Source organism: Anolis sagrei, chromosome 3 (assembly GCF_037176765.1).
Source record: "Anolis sagrei isolate rAnoSag1 chromosome 3, rAnoSag1.mat, whole genome shotgun sequence".
NCBI classification, from domain to species: Eukaryota; Metazoa; Chordata; class Lepidosauria; order Squamata; family Dactyloidae; genus Anolis; species Anolis sagrei.
The window spans coordinates 15,651,151-15,675,516 of record NC_090023.1 but is presented as its reverse complement, the minus strand read 5'-3'; the positions used below and the strand labels follow the sequence as shown (position 1 = coordinate 15,675,516).

At 39.7% G+C, this 24,366-nt stretch overlaps 1 protein-coding gene across 1 annotated transcript in view; it reads right to left on the bottom strand.

Annotated features, from left to right (window-relative positions):
* Positions 1 to 329: 329 nt before the first annotated feature.
* Positions 330 to 24,366, bottom strand: part of TMEM135 (transmembrane protein 135) — a 206,862-nt gene continuing 182,825 nt past the window's right edge. Inside the window, exons 9-15 of the mRNA XM_060771135.2 lie at positions 22,986 to 23,055; positions 12,514 to 12,681; positions 9,671 to 9,734; positions 8,849 to 8,925; positions 3,685 to 3,783; positions 2,918 to 2,985; positions 330 to 1,484 (exon numbers count right to left, since the gene is read on the bottom strand). Coding sequence (XP_060627118.2) covers positions 1,346 to 1,484; positions 2,918 to 2,985; positions 3,685 to 3,783; positions 8,849 to 8,925; positions 9,671 to 9,734; positions 12,514 to 12,681; positions 22,986 to 23,055 — 685 coding nt within the window. The 3' untranslated portion in view covers positions 330 to 1,345. The remainder of the gene's footprint in view (positions 1,485 to 2,917; positions 2,986 to 3,684; positions 3,784 to 8,848; positions 8,926 to 9,670; positions 9,735 to 12,513; positions 12,682 to 22,985; positions 23,056 to 24,366) is intronic.

The following is a 24,366-nucleotide window of genomic DNA, read 5'->3' as shown; positions in this document are numbered from 1 at the left end:
CATTCTGCAGGCCCGTCTATGTTGGAAAAGCGAGACCCTACTGCAGCTATTTCAACTTTTGGCATAGTAGATGACTCTTAAGTGATAATGCTGTTTCTTTTTCTCTTTCATATGCTGCCGAGTTCTTCACCATGGTTCATACTCAGATATAGTAAATGGAATTAAGACCACCAAGGTATGCTCGGTACATGTCAGAAAAAGAGGGAAGTGGCTTTGAAGCAATGGCCAACTTGTGCTATATGACTTCGCCTACTGGTTTGTATATATGGCTATTTCATATCTGTTACTCTTTCAACAAATAACACTTTCAGAAGGAAGCAGCATCCATATTCTTAACAAATCATTCTGTTTTATTCACCCATTACACATTGGGGTTTTCATTCCTCTCGAAGGCCATTGAATTACTGACATTGTACACAGGCTTAGACAAGTTAATTCCATATTCGAGGATATGTCCATTTTCTGAAGTCTTTTTTGTGTACATTTCTTAAATTCATCTAGTCGTTTGTGAGACTTACTCAAACATCCAAAAAATACTACATTCCATCTTGCGGTGGTCTTGCCTATTTTTTCTGGTATTCATATAAGCGTCTATAAGTTCTTTAAGAGCTATGTTATCCAGACCTAAAAAAATTTAAGTGTTTTCTCTCCCTTTCAACGTGATCCAAGATGTTCAACTAGATTTAAGAGAAGAGCCGTTGCTCTAGGAAGGCAGTTTTCAAAGCCAAACCTGAACGAAAGCAGTGCAGTCATAAACAGGGCAACAAATATTGCCTCTTTAAACCGTTTTCAGTGATAAAAGTATTTTTTTTTCTTTTTTAAAAAATCCATCTAGAACAGAGAAAAGCTTCCCCACTATAATTGACTTTGGAAATAAAATGTAGAATAACTTTAAGACCTATAAAGCATCTGTATGTGTATGTTTTTCCACGTACCATTTATTTTCTAAATGCAAAAATATCATTTTTTTTCCAAAAAAATTATCTATTGGAATGAATTAAAATGAATGTAATGTAAGCCTTTTTATTTTATTTTATGCACATTCAGGGATTTCATAAATTTTCTTTTTTGATATATTATTTCGTCGAGATATATTTATTTATTTATATATTTATATAAAACTCTATCATCAGACTGTGACAACCAGTCTCAGTGGTGCAGAAATGCTTTTTCTACTATGAGAGAAGTGGAATTAACACCTCTCCTCTCTATAACGTTTGAGTGTGTTCTGATTGGCACCATAACATAACACACTGAAACGGTGCTGACATGGAAAGTGAGTCCTCCTCAGCCTATCTGACTGTTAGATTAATTAGCTCCTCCGACGTAACCACAGACTCTTGGATCACTTCCAGGACTGCTCAACAGGGATCTCGGGGGGTACAACCGTATACCTAGGGTCGAGTTTAGGTATAAAATCCTTGAAATGCATAGATGCTTCGGTGCCAAATACATCCAAAACCTTCCTGTTCATGAGAGCAAACCTAGAAAATACAAGATATGAGAGTCAATTAGCACTTCCCTTGGAGTACAAAGTAAGTCTGAACAAGGAGATGATGCCAATAGTATGGATGGATGTCCATTCATATTAAGTGGAGAAAAGGTGAAGCAATTGAGAGAGGGGTTTTTTGCTGCTCCTATAGGATGATCCCTATATATCCACAATTACAAAACTATGGAAATATATATGTGTGTGTGTTATCATATAGGATCAACAAAAAAAACTTTATATCAGCACAAAACAAAATATTGAAGATTTCCTACAGCTTGTGGTTTCATAAAATGTTCAAATGTGATCGCCAAAATGGTTCATACAAGATGATGATGATGTGACAGACTGGATGAGGGCTAACAAACTGAAATTAATCCTGACACAATTAAGTTTCTGGTCTGTCGTGGGGCCAATCAGGGTATAGGATGGCAACCTATGCTTGATGGGGTTACACTTTCCCTGAGGAGACAGGTCTACATCTTTGGGTTCTTCTGGACTCAGTGCTGACGCTTGAAGCTCAGGTGTCGGCGGTGGCCCGGAGGGCCTATGCACAATTAAGCTTGTACACCAACTGTGACTGTACCTCAAAAAGCCAGATTTGGCCACAGTGGTCCATGCCTTACTTACATCTTGCATGGATTACTACAATGCACTCTACGTAGGGCTGCCTCTGAAGATGGCTCAGAAGCCTCATGTCCTGCCTATTTACATGACCACATCCCCCCCCCCCCCGCCCCAGTGTAAACCTGTTCAGGCCTTACAATCGGCTGGAGGGTTCTCCTCTCTGTTCCTCCTCCTTCACAAACGAGGCTGGCAGGGACAAGAGAGAGGGTCTTCTCAGTAGTGGCCCCCCAACTCTGGAACACCTTCCTCAGGGAGATTTGACAAGCATCCACCCTCATGGCATTCAGTAAGGATTTGAAGACCTGATTATTTAACCAGGCCTTTGATAGTGATTAGTTAACCTTTAGAATATGGATTTATGGTAGCAAGCCCCTTTTAGCTCAGAGGACCAACTGTGTTTTAATCCAATGTTCATAATCTTATTGTTAATTCTTGTTATTTAATTGTGTTCTATTTTGTGTTTTATTGATGTGTTATGAATTGTTTTATGATGATGATGATGATGATGATGATGATGATGATGATATTTCCGGAAACCAACTGCAAACCACTGCAGCTGGTGATATTGTCATCATGAACAGACATAAAAATGAAACTGTCAGACAAAAGCAGAGGGAATGCCAGAGAAAAGGATCAGTATGCCTCCTAAATATGAGCCTGATGCACTTGCCATTTTGACATACAGTGACCATTATCTGATCTTCTCATCATTTGCTACACAATTCATTCATACTGATCTTTTTCAAGAATTCACCTTCCGGAATTGCCATTGTACACTAGTAACCGTCACCAGTTACTCACCTTCCCTTCGTCAGCCGTAATAGGAATTTCCAATATGAAGGTCTCAAGTTCTGAACTTCCATCACAGCCTATGAAAAAGACGTTGAGTTCAACTTGGGGAAAAAACAGAATCCACATTGTCTGCTGTTTCCACTGGATTAAAATGAGAGCTATCTGTCCAAAATCCTTGCCTAAGTTACCTAACACCAAAACAAAGATTTGTTTTTAAGGTCTTCATCTGCTGATACAAGCTACTCCAAGTATCAGTTACTAAAGACCAATAAGCAAGGTCCAATTTTTTTGAGTCTTTAGAATCATAATAAACAAGTTGCTTTTTGAAGGTCATTACACTTCCAGCTCATCTTGTCAAACAGAGGTACATGGCATTGTGACACCAGTCATCATTTCTACCAAAAACTACTGATATAAGCAATCTTGGTGGGATCTGAAACAGATGAGCGATTAAACTTACATGATAGCAAATTCTCTACTCACAAAAGACCAAGGGCAAGCTCATATGGGCTGTTTGCTTATGTGAGCAATTATTTGTGGAAACAGTGGATATTTTATGTTACTGAATATATTCTCAATTACAGGAATATTTGGCAACTCTCCCCCCGTATAAGCCTAAAAGTGCCAGCAAATGTTTTAGTTGGAAAATAAAGGAGTCACCCAATCCTGCCACAAATATGAGTCACTGTCAAACCATCTCCTTCCTTCCAGATCTTTTTATTGCACTGTGATTAATCAGCATAACTAAAAGACAAAACGCAAGGTCAAATACTTACTGCTTGGAAGCATATAGCTGTGGATACAGCATAGATGATACTGTCTGCGTGTGGGAAATACGGAACTTTTCCAGCTTCGATGCCTTTGAAATACATGGTCTACAAGAGATAAAAAAGAAATATCATTCAAATAAATTATCAATTGTATGACACTTTTTAGAAAGACAAGAGGGACAAAGCAATGGAGCCAACTCAACTGAGTCAGCATTGTAGATGAGGGAAGGAGAACCAGTGGAGGAGATGGTTGAGAGTAGAAGATGCCTCCCTAGGTCACAACCTTGTGATCTTTAGGGAGAATTCGCACTTGGGGAAAGCAATAAAAATCAGTTATTCACAATCAAGCCTTTCTTAAAGATATTAACTGCATTAAGCTAAAACTATAACTTCATTAGGGATAACTACTCTTTTTGAGGTTAATTTTATAGTTACAGGAATATTGCCTAACAAAAATGGAACTTGAGGAACATCACATTGTTCCACAGGATGGATCACATAATACTGCATTTTGTCCTCTCGCATACTTGGAAAAAGAGTCATTCACAAAAATATGTATAAGTTTTCATGCTAGCTTTTCAAAACAAAGATCAGAAACTGAAACAGTAGCAGGATTAAACAAATCTAACACTGGAAAAATCAAGAAACTGTAGATCATTGATTTGTCCATATCCAATGCTCCCCAGTCCACTGATTCATTGTGCTGAACCAAATATCCTGGTTTATTGTTACCTGTGAACATAGCTGTTGTCCCAAGGACAAAACAGCCAGTTTTCCCCCAAAAAAATTTGCTATAATGCAATACTGGGCAAGCAGTGCTTAGGCAAAGAAAAATAAGTGCAAATAAAAAATATAATTATTTGTCTAATGCCAGACAAAAAGAAAACCCTAGGGAAATGTAGTGGAAAGATAATAATAACATAATAATTACACTTTATTTATATTCTGCCCTATCTCCCCAAGGGGATTCACAATACACATACACGGCAAACATCCAATGCCATTTGTTTGGATAGACAATACAGAAACAGACAAAACAGGAGATATGTTGTGTTGACATCCAGATTTTTGTTGCCTTGCAAGGTTGTGCTTGAATCCAGCCATAGGGGGGTGTTGTTACTCCAGCCTCTATGATGAACAGCCATCAGGACATCCTTTCTCCTTTTGGTCACCCGGCCTTTTCAGATCTTTTTTCCTTTATGGTGTTGTAAAATACCTCCCTCGCTTGTTTTAGTGGTACCTATTTTCACTAATTACAGCACAAGCTGTTTTTGAACTGCTTAGTTCAACAGTAAGCTGGACTTGACAGTTGACAGCTCACACCGACTTGGGGCTTCGAACAGGCAACCTTTTAGTTGATAGATCTTATCATTGCTGGTGATTTACCAGCTGTGCTAAACCCCGGTCCAACATCTAATTTGGACATACTATTTTTTTTATAGATAATGTTAGGAGAAGAAAGTTGGGATGGCACACTGATACCAGACTTTATGCTTATAAAGTGAATCGGTACATGACCTCAGCTATACCAACAAACACTAAGTCTGAAGCCATTTAATTGGTTGCAATAGTATCTACTACAGTAATTAGTTTGAGGTTTATCACCATTATCTTTAAATCAAAGAGAGATTAAAAGATTTTTTTTATTTACACCAAGTATTTGAACACTTCCAGTGAAAGAACTTTCCAAATATTGTATACTTTCCGAATATTTCCCTCCTCTTCTTCCTTTGGAGGAAACATCAGAAGTTTATTTTTATCCACATATTGTGTGTTTCCTAAGCAACATGTTCCTCTTTGGTCAGTTAACTTTGGCTGCTGTAAGAGGGTAAATCGTGCAGAGATTCTCATTCACCACTGCCACAATGCCCTGGAGAACACCCCAGAAAGAACACACAGAAACAGTCCAGCCCGGCATTATTATACAACAAGATTGAGAGTAGTAGAATGCTCTGTTTAGTTTAACAACTTTCCCGAAAGTCCAAAGGTACAAAGAAACCTGAGGAGTACAGGAAATTCTGCATTTCCAAGCTGATTCTTGACTAGTTTTTCTCAAGATCATCCATTTCTTCTCAAGGGAGGGAAAACCCTAATATGATAGTCTAACCATTTGCTTAAACATGGGGAAGCATTGCCTTGCTTTTGTTTTTTGATTTGGTTATAGTAAATATACTAACTTCAGTACCAAAGTGAGCATGCAGATACCTTTCTATTGAGACTGTTCTTCCAACAGAAATTTCTGCCATCACCACTGGATTTTCTGAACACAATGATGTCTCACGTGCAAATTTTCTGCTGTTTTATTTTCCACAGTGTCCGTCCTACACTATCCCAATTCAGTTCCAATGTGGGATCAATGGCTTAGCTTCCAACGGTGCAGCAGAACCAGGCCTCTCTGGGTTAAAGAACTGGGATTTTTATTATTATCTTAGATGAAATTCTTATAATGGCTGACATCAGAGTGTAGATTTTTGCAGCTATAATGTATTATTAAAGGACGATTCCTGCTGGAATTCAAAATATTTTACTGTGGCCTGAACTGGCTATTGGTATTTGTTTGCTTTACAAAGCAGCCAATTCCTGTTGGAGATGAAAACTGCCAGGAGTGCTCTATGGATACAGATCAACACAACTGCCTGAGTTTCTGGCCTTTTTTTCTTCTTCTGGAGACGTGGCAATGAGAAGTGTGATGACAAGCACATATGATTTACCATTTACCACTATGCCTTTGTTGCTTCGCTCCTTGTTCCTGTGAACTCCAGTGATGTTCACTTGGCCAAAGTGAAGGAAAAATGTCTCTAGACTTTCCTCTTGTTTAACATTGAGTTGAATCGAGGAACGAAAGCTGCAATGGACCACTGGCTTTTCTCTAGTTAGTGCACACCAGGTAAATGTGTCCAATTCTGGGCACCACAATTCAAGAGAGATATTGACAAGCTGAAATGTGTCCAGAGGAGGGCGACTAAAATGATAAAGGGTCTGGAGAACAAGCCCTATGAGGAGCGGCTTAAGGAGCTGGACATGTTTAGCCTGAAGAAGAGAAGGCTGAGAGGAGATATGATAGCCATGTATAAATATGTGAGAGGAAGCCACAGGGAGGAGGGAGCAAGCTTGTTTTCTGCTTCCTTGGAGCGGAACAATGCTTCAAACTACAAGAGAAGAGATTCCATCTGAACATGAGGAAGAACTTCCTGACTGTGAGAACCGTTCAGCAGTGGAACTCTCTGCCCCAAAGTGTGGTGGAGGCTCCTTCTTTGGAAGCTTTTAAACAGAGGCTGGATGGCCATCTGTCAGGGGTGATTTGAATGCAATATTCCTGCTTCTTGGCAGGGGGTTGGACTGGATGGCCCATGAGGTCTCTTCCAACTCTTTGATTCTATGATTCTATGAAATGTACACTCCATCCCTGATCTGCATAGTAAATTAACACCCCGAGATCTCTGAGGCATCTATCTATTTTACACAAGTCAAGAGATGCCAGGTTCTCTGCAAAGCAATGTGAGACACATGAGGCAGGCCTCTGGTAACATGCCGTAGTTCTCACAAAATTTCATATTTGATAGGAAAACCCAAAACCATGCAGATCTCATGATCGGAGGCCAGCCATGACGAGATGAGAACTTTACTCAGCTGTTCAGAGTCAGCCCAGCTGGACAGAGAAGAGGGAGGGCAGCACCACATCAGCTGCAATCCCAGCAGATGGATCACAGACACATGGTACCTAAAGCCTGAATGCTGCATGTATACCAAATGCAAGGGTTGGGCTGGTGGGAACGCTGTTGACACCTACTTTCAGGTTTAGGATTGGGGAATCCCATTTGGCCCCAACATGGGACCAGATTTTAGGGGCCAAAATATATGATATCCTTTGCAAAATGTCTAGGAAAACGCAGGCTCCAGAGAGATTAGAAGTAGAATTTCATGAAGTGCAAAAAGTACATGAAACACTGGGATCCGGGCAAAGCAGTAACTCCTCTGCTCCATTTTGTATTTATGTCCACACAAAGGAAACAAGCTGGGAGAAAGCTGTGCTGCCCAGGCATTAACAACTCCATTAATTATTTTTTTTCAAAACTTCATGGCATTCTCTCAGGCTCCATCTATACTGCCATATAATGCAGCTTGAACTGCATTATAATGGGTCAGTGTAGACTCATATAATGCAGACTGAACTGCACTGAATTGGGTCATATGAGTCTACACTGCCATATAATCCAGTTTAATGCAGTTAATCTGTATTCTGAAAATGGATTATAAGGCAGTGTAGATCCAGCCTTAACGATTGGTTATGAGAGTGTGGAAAAGAAGTGAATGTTATTGAAAGACTGTCAATTGGCCACTGATAAATTAGACCACGGGCACCATGTGAGATGTAACCCAATCTGCCATTAATGAGGAAAAATGAAAGATGTGCTTTTTAAAAAGTTATCAAACCCCAGGACCTCCTCAGAGCCTATAATACACTCTAAAATTGTGTTATTTTAGGTCATTTTAAATTTCCTCAAATATTCACATGTTTCTTTCTCCTGTGAATCCCATCACTGGTTATCAGTTTGAGCTGGAACCCATTAAAAACCTTTCGATTTAGGGCTCTGAACTTTAATGTCTGCCAATATCTGGCTGCCTGAACAGCATGGTACAAACCATCTAGCAACACGCAAAGGATTATTGTTTGTTCCACTGATGCGCATAGTTCGGTTAAAGCTGTAAGTTTTCAAGATCTGGCTCTGCATCTATGGAACAATGTTTGGATTTCTGTTTGGAGGAGGATCTTATCCATTATTGGTAGGGGTTGAAGATTTCCTTACTTATTCATTGGATTAAGCTGCTGCTGAGATGGGTAGTGGCTGATGGATGCTAGGAATTCTATGTATATTTATGGTGTTATGTTTTACTGTCTTTGTTTGTGTTGATGTTTTGCCTCTTGGTTGTAAGGGTGTTATAAATATTGTTATTATGAAATGACAACAAAAGCAAAATAAAATTTGGTGCTTGCATCTTATTCTCCCCCTGTAAAGAGCCCTCATACAAAAATAAAAGACTATAGAATCATAGATTCTAGGAGCTAGAAGCTTTCCTCTATAGCTCAGATGCCAAGAGCATATACATAGAAAGAGGGAGACCACGACAGACAGACAGACAGACAGAGAGAACAAGAGCACTGACTTACCTCAACTAGTTTAGAAGCCAGATACATAGAAATAGTAGTGCTTTTGTAAAACATCATTGACATTCCTGCCAGAGACCCTGCATTAAGAAACAAGTAAGTCATTTTCTTCATACTATAGAACATGGAAATATATAGTATTATGGTTGAGATAAATGGACAAAAGAACACAATATAATTGCACAGATATTCTGCAGGTATCAAGAACCACATGTTTCATCCTACTGAACCCCAGAGACCTTTATCTGCCAATTTGGCACAGCATCCAGTGTGCCGATGACCACTGGGACCACCTGTACTGGTTTATGCCAGAGCCTTTGCAGTTTGATTTTGAGGTCCTGATAACGGCTGAGTTTTTCCTGTTGTTTTTCCTCCATGCGACTGTCACCCGGTATGGCGACATCAATAATCCAAGCTTTTTTCTTTTCCACAATCGTGATGTCTGGTGTATTGTGTTCCATAATAATAATAATAATAATAATAATAATAATAATAATAATAATAATGGTGATAATAATAAAAGGCCACCTGACTTGGATATGTGCGCATCATTCAAAAATACATCACACAGTTCTAGACGCTTGGGAAGTGTTCGACTTGTGATTTTGTGATACAAAATCCAGCATATAGATCTTGTTTGCTGTGACATACTGTGCTTTTGTGTCAATAATAATAATAATAATTATAATTATTATTATTATTATTATTATTAAGAGCCCTTGGCAGGTCACATGAATTCCATGGACCACATACACACAGCATCCTTGAATTCAGGCTGATGCATAGAAAGCATTAGAGCTGGTCACCTGACACACGCAAACTGACCTGCAATAAGCGCATGGAGTTCATCGTCCAGGTTCCTTACCCACCGTAAGAAACAGCTCGTACCCTGTATTTTGAAGATAATCACAGCAACATTATTAGATGACATAGCACAATAATCTAGTGAAAAAGCTCACAATAACATCTCTAAAATTTAATCAAGTAAACAGAGAACTCTATTATAACTTCAACAATAAAGGCCATTCAGTAGCTACTCAGCACCATAATTGATAAAGTAATCTACGCACGGTATTCGGAAGTAGAATAAAAGGTAATTTTTGAGCAGGACAAAGCCTTCATCAAATCCAAAGGAGTATATGCAAAAGGTCCCTAAAAACAGCAATGACCTTGTTCTTCCCTTTTCCAAGATGTTTAAATATTGTTTACTGATAACATGTTTTGAGCTATCTTCTTCCCTTGGGTCCACAGCAAAAAGAAGAAGAAGATCACTGTGTTGAGAGGTTTGGGAAGTATACAGGTAAGGAGGGGTGATACTGAGCTTGAAAATAGTACTTGTGAAAGGTTTCTAGAAGTCTTAGTAGACCACAAGCTGAAGATGAGTCAACAGTGTGATATGGTGCTTTGGATGCGATTTTCCTGCTTCTTAGCAGGTGGTTGGACTAGATTGTCCACGAGGTCCTTCCAACTCTATGATTCTATGGCAGCTGAAAAAGCCAATGCAATTCTAGGCTACATCAATAGCAATACAGTGTGTAGATCAAAGGAGGCAATAGTACCACACCATTCTGCTTTGGTCAAACCTCACATGGAATACTGTTTCTAGTTTTTGATGCCATAATTCAAGACAGATATTGAAAAGCTCAAATGTGTCCAGAGAAGGGCAACCAAATTGGTAAAAGGTTTGGAAACCGCAGCTTATGAAGAATGTCTTAGGGAACTGGTTATGTTGAGCCTGAAGACGAAGGCTAAAGCATGACACGATAGACATATTTAAATATTCAAAAAGATCTTAAACTGAAGATGGAGCCAGCTTGTTACTCCGAGTCTAGGATATGGAGCAATGGGCTCAAACTACAGGAAAAGAGATCCCACCTATACATAGGAAGCATTTACTGGTAGTAAGAACTATTACATAGCCAAACAGACTGCTTTGGAGACGTGATAGAGTTTCCTTCTTTGGAGGATTTTAAGTGGAGGTTTGATGGCCATTTGTTGGGAGTGTATTTTTTGACTGGGTTGTTGTAGATTTTTTCAGGCTATATGGCCATGTTCTAGAGGCATTATCTCCTGACATTTCGCCTGCATCGATGGCAAGCATCCTATTTTTTGACTGTTTATTGCTAATGTCAGGGGGTTGGACTCTATGGCCCTTGTGGTCTTTTCCAACTCTTTGATTCTAATTCATAGGTAATCATTTGAGACTACTGAGACATTCCACTGAATGGAGAGATGAGCAGTTTTGGAATACCAGTGGTTGTACCACAGTGGATAAAGAGGCAATTCTTTCAAAATATGTTGAACCTGGATGAGTGGGAATACAAGGAAATCTAGATGTTCAATGTATTGTCGAAGGCTTTCATGGCCGGAATCACTGGGTTGTTGTAGGTTTTTTCGGGCTATATGGCCATGGTCTAGAAGCATTCTCTCCTGACGTTTCACCTGCATCTATGGCAAGCATCCTGAGGTTGTGAGGATGCTTGCCACCTCACTACCTCTGAGGATGCTTGCCATAGATGCAGGTGAAACGTCAGGAGAGAATGCTTCTAGACCATGGCCATATAGCCTGAAAAAACCTACAACAACCCAATCTAGATGTTAACTTGGTTGTTGCTCCATTTGTGCATTAGCGGGAATTCTGAGTTTGCTATCCTGTAGCTCCAATGGGGTATTTAGGAGAGGAAACATGCAATCACTCTCAACTTCCTGAGTGGAGAATTATATCCTGGAGTGGCATGAAAGAGGGAAACTGAAATGAGTGGGGCATGTGCTAACACTATGTACTATAACATAAAAGATTTTTCTCCATTATATATTATTATTATTATTATTATTATTATTATTAATAATAACTTTGTTTAAATACTGCTCTATCTCCCCTAGAGGATTCAGGGCAGTTTCCATGTAACAAAACACCAAAACATACTGAGTAAGTAAAACATAAGCATAAAATTATCAAAACAACACATATACAGTACATTAAAAAAACAATCTTACCCTATTATTTTGTACAAAATTACTGTTTGGGCCAGGATTTCAGAATGGGCCTAGGCCAAGTGTCCTCAAACTAAGACCTGGGGGGGGGGGGGGGCGGATACGGCCCTCCAAGGTCATTTACTCGGCCCTTGCTCAGGGTCAACCTAAGTCTGAAACGACTTGAAAGCACATAACAACAACAATCCTATCTCATCAGCCAAAAGCAGGCCCACACTTCCCATTGAAATACTAATAAGTATATATTTGTTAAAATTGTTCTTCATTTTAATTATTGTATTGTTTTTAAGTGTTTTTTGCACTACAGATAAGATATGCAGGGCCAAGCAAAATAAAATCCAATGGAACACCCCTTCCCCTGGGTGCTTTAGTGGGAGGGGTATGTACTTTTGTTTTGTGACCAATCCTCAATAAAAAGAGAAAATGTTTCCTTTTAAGTTCTCGTGTTGTTAAAAAAGCAGTTGATGACACTGATTTGTGCCCACTCCCACCCTTCTTGGAGGAAAACAAACCCCGGATGGTCAAGATGAATGCAAGTGGGAGGTAGTGTTCCTCAGGCCTTGTACAATAAAGATGTTCATTAAGTGGAATTATTGGTTTTGATGTTGCAAAAGAGTAATTGGTAGAATAATTAAATTCCATCTTTTAAAAACCCAGCACTTTTAGAAACTTACTTTGTATATACTGACAAATGACCCCAGGAAAGCCCCAAGCTGGAAATTTTCTTTGTTGTAGAAGAGGGAGAGCAGACGGGAAGGTTTTGTAAACAGATGCCGGAATGCTGATGGGATTCGAAGGCAACACTGGATCAAGTAACCAACGCTAAACATCCTAATGAAGCCCTAGAGGAGATATTAAGAACGTGACATTTAGAGAGAGAAGGAAGCAGAGCAAATAAAAGAAAAATAGCAGTGTCAGGGACTCCACAAATAAACCACGCCATAAAACAAAACCTTGGAAAAGTTTGCTTTGCAAACATTCACTGGAACATCTTGGAATCTAAAAGCACATTTTCCATTTAATTTCTCCAAGAGAAAGGATATACTGGGTTTTTAATTTATGCCTACATTTTTCAAATGGTGTAAAATATCCCTCCATGATTACTGCATTTTACACAGTTATAAAAATGGAATTCAAAGTCTTGCATAGGGTTCTTCTCCCTGCTTACTCTCTCAACAACCTTGGGGAGAAGTGACTGATACAAAAGCATTCACTGACCTCTGTGACAAATTAAGGATCTGAATCGGGAAATCTTCAGTAATACACACATAACACACTAAACACAAAATTACACTGGTACTCCCTAGACCTGGGAAATGAACTTGTGGACTTACACACAATGTTGGCCTGTGACTCACATCAGACCAAACTGACAGTTAATTGTGAAGGTTCATGGGAGCTGTAATCCAAGTATATACAGAAAGCCACACACAAACTTCCCATCTATACTAGACATTCAAATACCCGTTCCTGGATGAGCAAGTAAAGGTAAAAGTTCCCCCTGACATTAAGTCTAATCATGTCCAACTCTGGGGAGTGGTGCTCATCTCAATTTCTAAGCCGAAGAGCTGGCTTTGCCTATAGACACCTCCAAGATAATGTGGCCAGCATGACTGCAGGGAGTGTTGTTACCCTCCTGAGAGGGCGGTACCTATTGATCTACTCACATTTGCACGTTTTTGAACTGTTAGGTTAGAAGATGGGGCTAACAGCGGGAACTCACCCCGCTCCACGGATTTGAGCCGCCGACCTTTCGGTCAGCATGTTCAGCAGCTCAGCAGTTTAACCTGTTGCACCACCAGGGAGGCCCGAGCAAACTTTGTCCTAATTAAACCCAACAGATAGTATCACAGGGACAGAAAGTGAGGTGAAATCTTCTGAAGGGGGGGGGGGGCACAGAGAGCAAAACAAACACCACAGTGGTATTAACCCTTCCCTATGTTATTCAAAGCTCTCTCTCATTCTCTCTCTCTCTCTCTCTCTCTCTCTCTCTCACACACACACACACACACACACATATAGTTAGCTGGTGGTACTGCCTATACTTGGATCCTTCAGGGAGTAGACTGGCTCCATGTGAAAAATTTAAGAACATTCATTTCATTTAAACACAAAGGAACAAATAATCTTATTTTTTCTCCTTTTAACCATGCTCACTTGCAGCACAGAAAGGAAAACAATCTGGTAGGAAAAAACCTTATGCCTCACACTTAAAACATCTGGAAGAATTACTGAGGGAAATACTGCAAGTGAAGGTCTTCCTGAAATTATGGGGACCAGGGAGCTATATTCCACCTCCCCTGCCTGTTCAATCCCTGGGTTCTTTCAGCAACCACTTTGCAATGTGTCTGGCGTAGCAAGCAGTAAAGCAAAAGAGGAGCTGTGTGCTGAATTGTTAAGCGCTTTCTAGCTAGTGTTAACAGTAATGATTTGTCTCCATTTGCAGCCCACTCCAGCTTTAAGGTTTCAGGCAAGTTAGTACAAAATAAATAAGCAAACAGAGACCTTTGAATAAGATCAAGGGACCACATATATTCAAGTTTCTCCAATTAGCCATCTTCATATTGCCAGGAAGTATGCAGGAAAGATGGGAAAAAGGGATTGGTTCCAGTATCCTCATGGATACCAAAATTCAATAATGCATATGTCCATTATATACAATGGCATAGCAAAATGGCAAAATCCAAGTTTTCCTCTTGGAATAAAAAAAAATTAATGCAGAATCCATGGATACAGAGGACTGGCTGTAAAACATCAGAGGTAATCTCTATTAGATTTAACTGTGATGGAAATGGGAGATGCTGCTGTTGCGTGCCTTCAAGATGATTTATGGTGATTCTAAGATGTCCCTATCACAGGTTTTCTGTGATATGACTTGTTTATGTTCACCCATTAGGTTTTCATGGCTGAGCAAAGATTTGAACCCTGTTCTCCAGAGGGTCAAGATGGCCATCTGGGTTGCACTGATCATGACAACTGATTTGCAAAACATCTTCTTATATGAAATCATTGTCTACTTTACCATTTTTTCACTTCATCCACACACAAACATGACACCTTCACTCCCTCAAATTGTTTGCTCAATAGAACTTCAAGTTTTCCGCTTTTTATCATGTATGATGGTGTACCACTGGGAAAGCCTCTTCTAAATCCAACCATTGATGAGTTTAGGGAATTAAAGAAGTATAGACTTGAAAGGGGCCACAAGGCCCCTTTCTAGTGCCACCTCCTACCATGGAAGAATATACAACTGAAGTACACCTAAATAACATCTAAACCAGTGGAAACTGGTCGTCTTCTACAATTCTAAGTCTGAAAAGAGTTAGGACCTCATTATACTAGAGTAGTGTTTCTCAACCTGGGGGTCACAAAGGGGTTTCAGAGAAGTCACTAAAACATATTTCTGATGGTCTTAGGAACCCCTTTGGCAGAGAAAGCTTCTTTGTCTGTTCTTCTCTTCCTTTTTGGAAACAGGCAGTGAATCCTCTTCCTGCTCTCCAGATGTAGGTGGACTACAACTTCAAAACTCAAGGTCAATGCTCACTGAACCCAGTATTTTCTGTTGGTCATGGGAGCTCTGTGTGCCTGGTTTGGTTTGGTTAAATTCTATCATTGGTGGAGTTCAGAATGCTCTTTGAGTGCAGGTGAACTATAAATGCCAGCAACTACAACTCTAAAATGTCAAGGTCTATTTTCCCCAAACTCCGCCAGTGTTCACATTTGAGCATATTGGTCCAGATCCATCATTGTTTGAGTCCACAGTGCTTTCTGGATGTAGGTGAACTACAATTCCCAAATTCAAGGTCAATGCCCACCAAACCCTTCCAGTATCTTCTGTTGGTCATGGGAGTTATGTGTGCCAAGTTTGGCTCAATTCCATCATTGGTGGAGTTCAGAATGCTCTTTGATTGTAGGTTAACTATAAATCCCAGCAACTGCAACTCCCAAATGACAAGATCAATCCCCCCAACCCCACCAGTATTCCAATTTGAGCATATTGAGTATTTGTGCCAAATTTAGTATAGTAAATGAGAATATATCCTGCATATCAGATATTTCCATGATGATTCATAACAGTAGTAAAACTGCAGTTATGAAGTAGCAATGAAAATAATGTCATGGTTGGTGGTCACCACAACATGAGGAAATGTGTAAGGGGGTTGTGGCATTAGGAAGGTTGAAAAACACTGCACTAGAGCATGGATCCACTTTAAATCCAGTTTCTGTCTCCTGCAGAATTTTGGGGCTTGTAGTTTAGGGAGAGGTCTTCAAACTGCTCAGTCAGGCAGGTCCAGGGTCTCACTAAACTACAAACGCCAGAATTCTGCAGGCGGCTGAAACTGGATTTAAATTGGATCCATGCTCTGGTGTGATGTGGCTGTTAAAGTACTTTTTCGTCCTTGGATTAAAAGAGTTGATTTGTTTAATGAAACTGACACAAATAAACAAAATAATATAGGATCACCCCAACAGACCACAATCTATTATTACCAATAATAATAATAATAATAATAATAATAATAATAATGTTATTTTTTCTGTTGATTACAATGGTGAGATTTTGCATTCCCTCTCAAATGAAGACTAAAGGGCTGTTATGGTGCATGCCACTTTGTCTAGTACAAAAGATGGAAAACCAGACAAAATCAATCCACAAGAAGGTATGCTGATGGGAAGACAAGCTGTTTAGTTGGAAGGGAAAGTATGACAAATACTGTTGGCAGCTATCCATTCCAGAATTGGGGGTGGGGAGGACCTTTCATAAAGAAAAATTCAAACCATGTATTGTAGGATCTTTCTTTTCTTTTCTTTTTTTTAAAATAACAGCTCTTGCTTATTTTGTCTAGATGAAAAGCTCAACAATTCTGTCATTTTTAAGATGGCTTAAGCACTAGACCAGAGCTTTCCAAACCGTGTGCTGTGACACGTGAGTGTGTAGGTGTATTGCGCAAATCTTGGAAATATATGTTATGATCTTAGAAATAATATATTTTTAAATACATAAGTGAAAGGTTTTTATGAGATATGTTATGTTTTCATACAGTTTTTATTACAATTTATGTATGTGTCAGTATTTCTTATAAGAGGTTGAATTAACCTCTGGTTTGCTGGTAAAACTACATCACTGTCTCAGGAAATGACGGATGTCTAAAAAGTGTGTCACCAATGTGAAATGTTTGAAAAGCTCTGGGCCAGACAGAAATATGGGATATTCTTCAAGGAGAGGATAGAAAGAAGCAAGTGGTTCTGCAGCCTGCTCCTTGTTCCTTAAGCAATTTGCAAGATTTAATAATGCACAGAACCCAAAAGTGTTGCTGGACTCTAGAGGAAAATGATTTGGAGTGTTTTGCTGTGTCACAGACAGAAAATAAACTATTTACTTTCCAGTTGATGTGGAAACTTTAATCCTGTATAACCATACAAATTGTTAAGACTGATTAAAAGGTAAAGGTTTCACCCGACATTAAGTCTAGTTGTGTCCAACTCTGGGAGGTGGTGCTCATCTCCATTTCTAAGTTGAAGAGCAGGTGTCCGTAAACACCTCCAAGGTCATGTGGCCAGCATAACTGTATGGAGCATAGTTACTTTCCTGCCAAAGCGATACCTATTGATCTACTCACATTTGCATGTTTTCGAACTTCTAAGTTGGCAGAAGTTGGGGCTAACAGCAGGAGCTCACCCTGCTCCTCAGATTTGAACTGCCAACCTTTTGGTCAGCAAGTTCAGCAGCTCAGTGGTTTAACCCCCCTCAAGACTGATTATGTATGTACAAGAAGATGGATGTCAGATCACAACACTTACTAAACATTTGGTACAATTGGCTTTCAAAAATCCAGAGTCAAGTTGTCCTGTTACTACCAGATTGTCAGTGAAGGAGAGTAGGTGCATATACAGAGGATAAGATTATCCATAGCTACTACTACAACATGCCTCCAAATACAAGTTACTTGAGAACAAGAACAGGAGAAGGCTATTGCTTTCACATTCTGCTTGTGAGTTTCCACAGGCATGTGTCTGTCCATGCTGGAAAACTGAATATTGAACTATTTAGGCCTCTAGTCAGATTGATGGGACCCTTCTTATGTTCTTATGAGGGAGGTTCCTTTCTATTTTGAATATATCATTTTAAAAATCTTGATGGTTTATTTATAGTGCTGATTCCTGTCTGAATATCACTTTACGATATTTAGTATGAGAATCTGGGATACAATTAAACAGCCTAATGCGCATGGATAGCTATAACAGCAGCCATGCCGTGAAATATGCATGGGCAGTGAAATTCAAACCAAGATTATTCGAGGGAAATAATATGTCTTATGTCAAGCTTAAAGAAAATACAGTGTAGAAAGTTAGGTGACTGGAGAAAATTATTGAGTCAATGTGCAATACAACAGTTTATCCTACTGATCATTCCCTCTGATAGCCTAATTTTTTCAGAGTTAAATAAAAACACAGAGATCATGATATAATTAATGCTAACCTGCTTAGATTCCAAGATCAGGCAGGAATTGTAGGCAATGCTATCCTAATACAGGTTGAACATCTATTATCCGAAATGCTTGAGACCAGAAGTGCTCCGGATTCAGGATTTTTTTGGATTTTGGAATACATGTATTTGCACATATGTACATAATAATATGTTGCAGAGATGAGACTCAATTTATATTTTGTACTAGTTTGGAGACCCAGCAATGCCCAGGTTATTTGAAAAAGTCATTTTTAAAAGAAAATTCATACAATTGTGGGTTAACTACAACTCACATTAGGGTAAACCCCCTAATTCTCCATCAATACTTAAAGTTGGTCATGTTGGGCACATGTGGCAAGTTTGCTCTAGATGCGTCATCAGTGGAGTGTGCTCCCTGGCTGCAGGATGAACTACAACCCCCACCATGGTGGGTCAGTCCCCTCAAACCCCTCCATTAGGTTCAGTTGATTATGGTAGTTCTGTGTGCCAGGTATGATCCAGGTCCATCATCAGTGGGGGTCACAGTTTCTCTGGATGGAGGTGAACTACAACTCCCAAAATTCAAGGTCAATCCCTCCCAAACCTTTCCAGTATTCAATTTTAGCCATATCAGGTATCCATGACAAGTTTGGTTCAGGTCCATCATCATTTGGGTTCACAGTGCTCTCTGGGTGAAGGTGAACTACAACTCCCCAAAATCAAGGTGAATTCCCCCCAAAGACCTCCAGTATTTTTTGTTGGCCATGGGGGTTATGTGTGCCAACTAGAGTCCAGGTCCATTGTTGTTAGAATTCAGAGTGCTCTTTGATTGCAGGTGAACTATAAATCCTGGTATCTAAAACTTCCAAATATCAAGGTCAATTACCCACAAACCTGCAGTATTCAAATATGGGCATACAGGATATGTGTGCCAAGTTTGGTCCAGATCCATCGCTGTTTGGGTTTACAATGCTCTCTGGAAAAAGGTGAACTATAACTCCTATAAATCAAGAGCAATTTCCCCCAATCCTCTCCAGTATTTTTGTTGGTCATGGGGCTTCTGTGAACTAAATGTGGTCCAGGTCCATTGTTGGTGGGAATCACAGAGCTCTGTCTTGATTCAGGGTGAACTACAACTTCTATCATGTTGAGTCAGTTTGTGTTTCCTGCATAGTGCGAGCTATAGGCTAACAGTGAAGGTATTGGATTTATGTTTTTAAAGGTTTAATGTATGCATTTTATAACTCTGCTTTAAATGTTGTTTTTAGTTGCATATTATTGAAGGCACCAAATGGCTACCTGGCTGTAAAGCTACCTTGAATCACCTCCGGGTTGGAGAAAGGTGAGATAGAAATGTCGTAAACAAACAAACAAACAAACAAACAAACAAAGCTAGTTATTTGTGGAAGTGGGAGCTTGTCTGTGTAAGTGGACACCCCAGCCATATACACACATACATATATTCACTTTTGTTATGTGTATAGATAGATAATAGATAGATAAACCTTATATGCATAACTTGGAGGCAATCTTATGCAATATTATAAATAATTTTGTGCTTGGAACAAAGTTTAGGTACATCAAACCATCAGAAAACGAAGGTGGCCACTATCTCTGCCACCTTTGTAGGCAATTTCAAATTTTAGCATATTGGAGAATCTCATATAAGGGATGTTCAACTTCTTTTACATCTTGGTTATCCTTTAGGTTCTTCTATGTGTTAAGTAATGTGCCCAAACATCTGCTTATACCCCCATCACTATTTGCACCTGTGCTTAAAATGACTATATCTGAATAGGTCATGCTGAGGCAGTTTTTTCCCCCGTAAGCAGTTAAAACACGGCACTTAGAGAAAGTAGGATCAGCCAGTTTTCAACAATAAGGATACTGTGTCAAAATAATCAGACAACTGAACTGCACCTTTTCTTTCACATGCTGTTTTCCCCTTTCACTTGCAGTGAAAAAGCCAAAATGATTAACTGTGGAAGACTGGATGGGAAAAATATCATGGCCAATAAAACAGCAGACATTTTCTCAAAAAGCTGCCCTGCCCGGTAGACGTTCACTTTCAAAATGTAAAACCAGAAAGTGCTGGACACCCACCAAAGGAAACGTAAGCAGGTGCTCCCACCTGTGCCAGTCTCCTTCCAGCCAAAACAGTCTCCCCACAGAGTTAAATCTTCCAAATGAAAGAAACCACACACCAAACGTATTCTGGGGGAGGATAATTTATATCAGTAGACCTGGCTGGGCTGTGCCTCCTTCATGCAACAACTGCGGACTTTCTCCCATTACCCTTAAAATACATTTGCAGGCTGAGTCCAAAAAATCCACCTCGATGTGCCAAAGAGGCACAGCTGTATGGGTGCTGTTGCTCCTCAAGCTGCCGAGCACAGCACATTCCCGGAACTTGAGTTTGGGGAACGGCTGCAAGGAGGATCTGTTACACAGTTCTGGGCGTAATTCAATTAGACAAGATTCTCAGAGCCTCACTTTTCACTCTCTTTAGAAACTGACCACAGACACTCCCTGAGCACCTCTCCACACTGGCAAGACAATGGTGGTTCCAAGTAGTTCAACTTGTTGAAGCAAAAACCTTGGAACACTTTGAAATAGGTGCTGAAGGATTGGGTCACAAAAAACAAAACAAAATTATAACTCCAAATCTAAGTCCGATTAAAATTCTACAATACTGTTCTCCAGAAAGCTTCAGCAGGGTTAGGTAGCAAAAAGAAAAACAAAATCAGGGGAGAAGAATAGACGTCTGAAAACAGGAATAAATACTTAAGCTCATTAAGTATAAAGGTGGAAAGGTGGGCTTCTTAAAAAGTGAGGTCCCATCCCATGATACTGGGCTGGGAAATTGTGTGTTTCCATTTCTGAAAGTAATTGAGGAGCTGAAATGTGCACCATATTTACCCTGAGGGATTCCTGGATAGAAAACTCTGATTGACCCATGGCTTAAACATGCTGCTTAATGATGGGACTTCCCTGCTTCCTCACCTCTCTCTCTCTTTCTCTCAATCACTCAGTTGTCAATAGAGCTAGGCATTAACAACAGTCTAAAAGTCCAAAATTACTCCAAATACCTCCAAAATCAAATGACTTGCCCCTAGTGCTGGGTATTTGGGGTATTGTGAGATGACTTAGTTATTATAGCTTTTAACTTCTAATGGGGTCATTTTTAAAATAAAATAAATAAATAAATGCCTTTGCCTCAATGGAGACATTTAAAGAAGTATCTATTTAAGACAACATGGGTCTTGAACTAGGGATACTGATACCTATCTATTTGTTTATTTATTTGTTTACAGTATTTATATTTCACCTTTCTCACCTTGAAGGGGACTCAAAGCGGATCACAATGCACACATACACAGCAAACATTCAATGCCTTTTTTAGACATAAAAGACAGACAGATAGATAGAGGTATTTTGGCATTTCTAACTTTGGTGCCTGGAGGTTATGCTCAATTCCGGCCACAGAGGGGTGCTGTCCCTTCATCCACTATGATCCGTCATTTTAATCGTATTTTTTCCTTGTTCTTTGGTGTCATAAAATACCTCCCCGCTTTAAGCGGTACCTAATTTCTTTACTCACAGCTCAGCTGTTTTTGAACTGCTTTGGTGGACAGTCAGCTAGGCTTAACAGTTGGATGCTCAATCCGATTCGGGCTTCAAACATGCCACCTTCCGGTAGACAGTGATCTATTGCTGCTGGTGATTAACAAGCTGTTCTACAGCCCAGCCCTTAACACCTAGAGTTAAGAACCATATTTACTCAAGTATAATGTGCCATTGAATGTAATACACATCTCAATTTTGAAGATGTGCATTACAAAAAAAAAGATGTTGAAAGTAATGCAAAGTGCTGGTGACCATGAAAAGACTGGTGGGAAGCCACTCCCCTTCATCAGGCCTTGTAGGAAGTTGGTAGTGGCCATGAAAAGGCTAGTGGGAAGCCATGCCCTTCTGCCTGTGCCTTTTCATGGCCACCATCAGCTTCCCAACAGCCCTTTCACAAGCCATTGCTACCTCTGTCTCTAGCTGAGATCCCTTGCTCCACAGCATAGATGGGTTTTGGAGTGTGATTCTAACGCACCACTGAATCTCATGCACACTTCAATGTTATCCAAAAATGGTAAGCATTACACTCAAGAAAATATGGGTATTTCTATGGTAAAGGTAAATGTTTCCCCTGACATTAAGCCTAATTGTGTCCAACTCTGCGGGTGGTGCTCATCTCCATTTCTATGGTGTTGTCCATAGACACCTTCAAGGTCATGTGGCCAACATGACCGCATGGAGCACCGCTATCTTCCTGCTGAAGTGGTACCTATTCATCTACTCACATTTGCATATTTTCGAACTGCTAGGTTGGCAGAAGCTGGAGTATTTTAGATGTTACTACACAAATATTAAAGATGAATGTTATAATACACACAGCACTGGCACCTATTGCAACAGACACCTTGTACATGAATATACATATACACAAATTGAAGGATAGTACACATTTCCCCAGAGTGTAACATACCCATGAATATGCACCACTCACAAGGCCCCAGATAGGAAAGTTATTCTTGTAACGTTCTTGTAGCTTCTAAAACAGTTTTCTATATACATTACAGTAGAATTATTCTGCACCAGAGTATGAATGACTAATTGATTGTTTTTTGTTCTTGTTTTGCTACTCACTTTGATGCAATATGAGATACAGTTATCTTCATAATGTTTACAACATCTGTGCCTCGGCCCATGTTTGCATCTGAAAAATAAAACAAATCTGCCTCAGTTTTAACAACAGTTGATTTCTTTGTGCACACCAGTGGAGCCAATGTACCATGAATATGGTTTTCTCTTGCCACTGCATTAACCATTTTTAGCATTATCACACTTATTTACAACTCTCTCAGAATGTTTAAACACATTAAAAATGACTTCCATAAAATGCATAAAGTCAAGAGCTTTATCCTAGAAGAGTTAGTCTAATATAGCTAACAGATTGAGCTGCAAAGTGGAGAAAATATCCAATTCTATCTCTGCTATGAACTTGATATCCCAGAGAGTGAAACTATACATTGCATTAAATAACATTCATCTTCCCATGTGAGTCTTGTATTTTAAAGATAAGAATTACATCTTGTTTATGTTATTTATTCTTGGAAAAGGAAATTTCCCACTGTCTACCACACCACCCTTGGTTGGTCTCCCATCCAAGTACTAACCAAATGTTACCCTGAATAACTTTGAAAACAGACAAGTTTGGGTGTGTTCATTGGGAGACCTACCAAGGAGGTCCAGAGAGCTGGACTTCTACTGTACCACTGGTCTAACGATGCATCTACATTGTAGAATTACTGCAGTTCGATACTACTTTAACTTCCATGGGTCAATGCTATGGAATCATGGGAGATAATAATAATAATAATAATAATAATAATACACTTTATTTATATTCCACTCTATCTCTCCGAGGGGACTAAGGGTGGATTACAGAATGCATATATGACAAACTTTCAGTGCTGTTAACAAAGACAGACAGTACATAGATAGAAGCAAGGCTTCCCTCTTTTTCATCTCTGCATCTGGAGGCTGTGTTTGACTCGGCCATGGGGACGTGCTATTGTTCAATTTTTCCACGCCGAGAAGCCTGTTGTCAATGGATGCCTTCCTGATCGAATTGCTGGCATGCCTTCAGGGGTGCCTTTTCTCTCCCCACCAAAGCAGTACCTATTTATCTACTCGCATCGCTTGTTTTCGAACTACTAGGTAAACAGAAGCTAGGCTGATGGCCGGAGCTCACAACAGCCCATGGCTTGAACTGCCAACCTTCAGGTTGGTACGATTTTCTGGAGCTGGCAGTTTAACCCGCTGTGCTAACTGTGGATGTAGTTTTGAAGGTTATTAGGTCTCTCTGCCAAAGACTGCTAGTGCCCCACTAAACAAGAAACCCCAGGATTACATAGTATTGAACCATGGGAGTTAAAGTGAGTTAAAACTGCAGTAATTTTACAGTGTGGATGCATTCTAAGGCAGCTTTCTATCTTCCTATGTCAGTGCTATCCTTTTGGAGGTA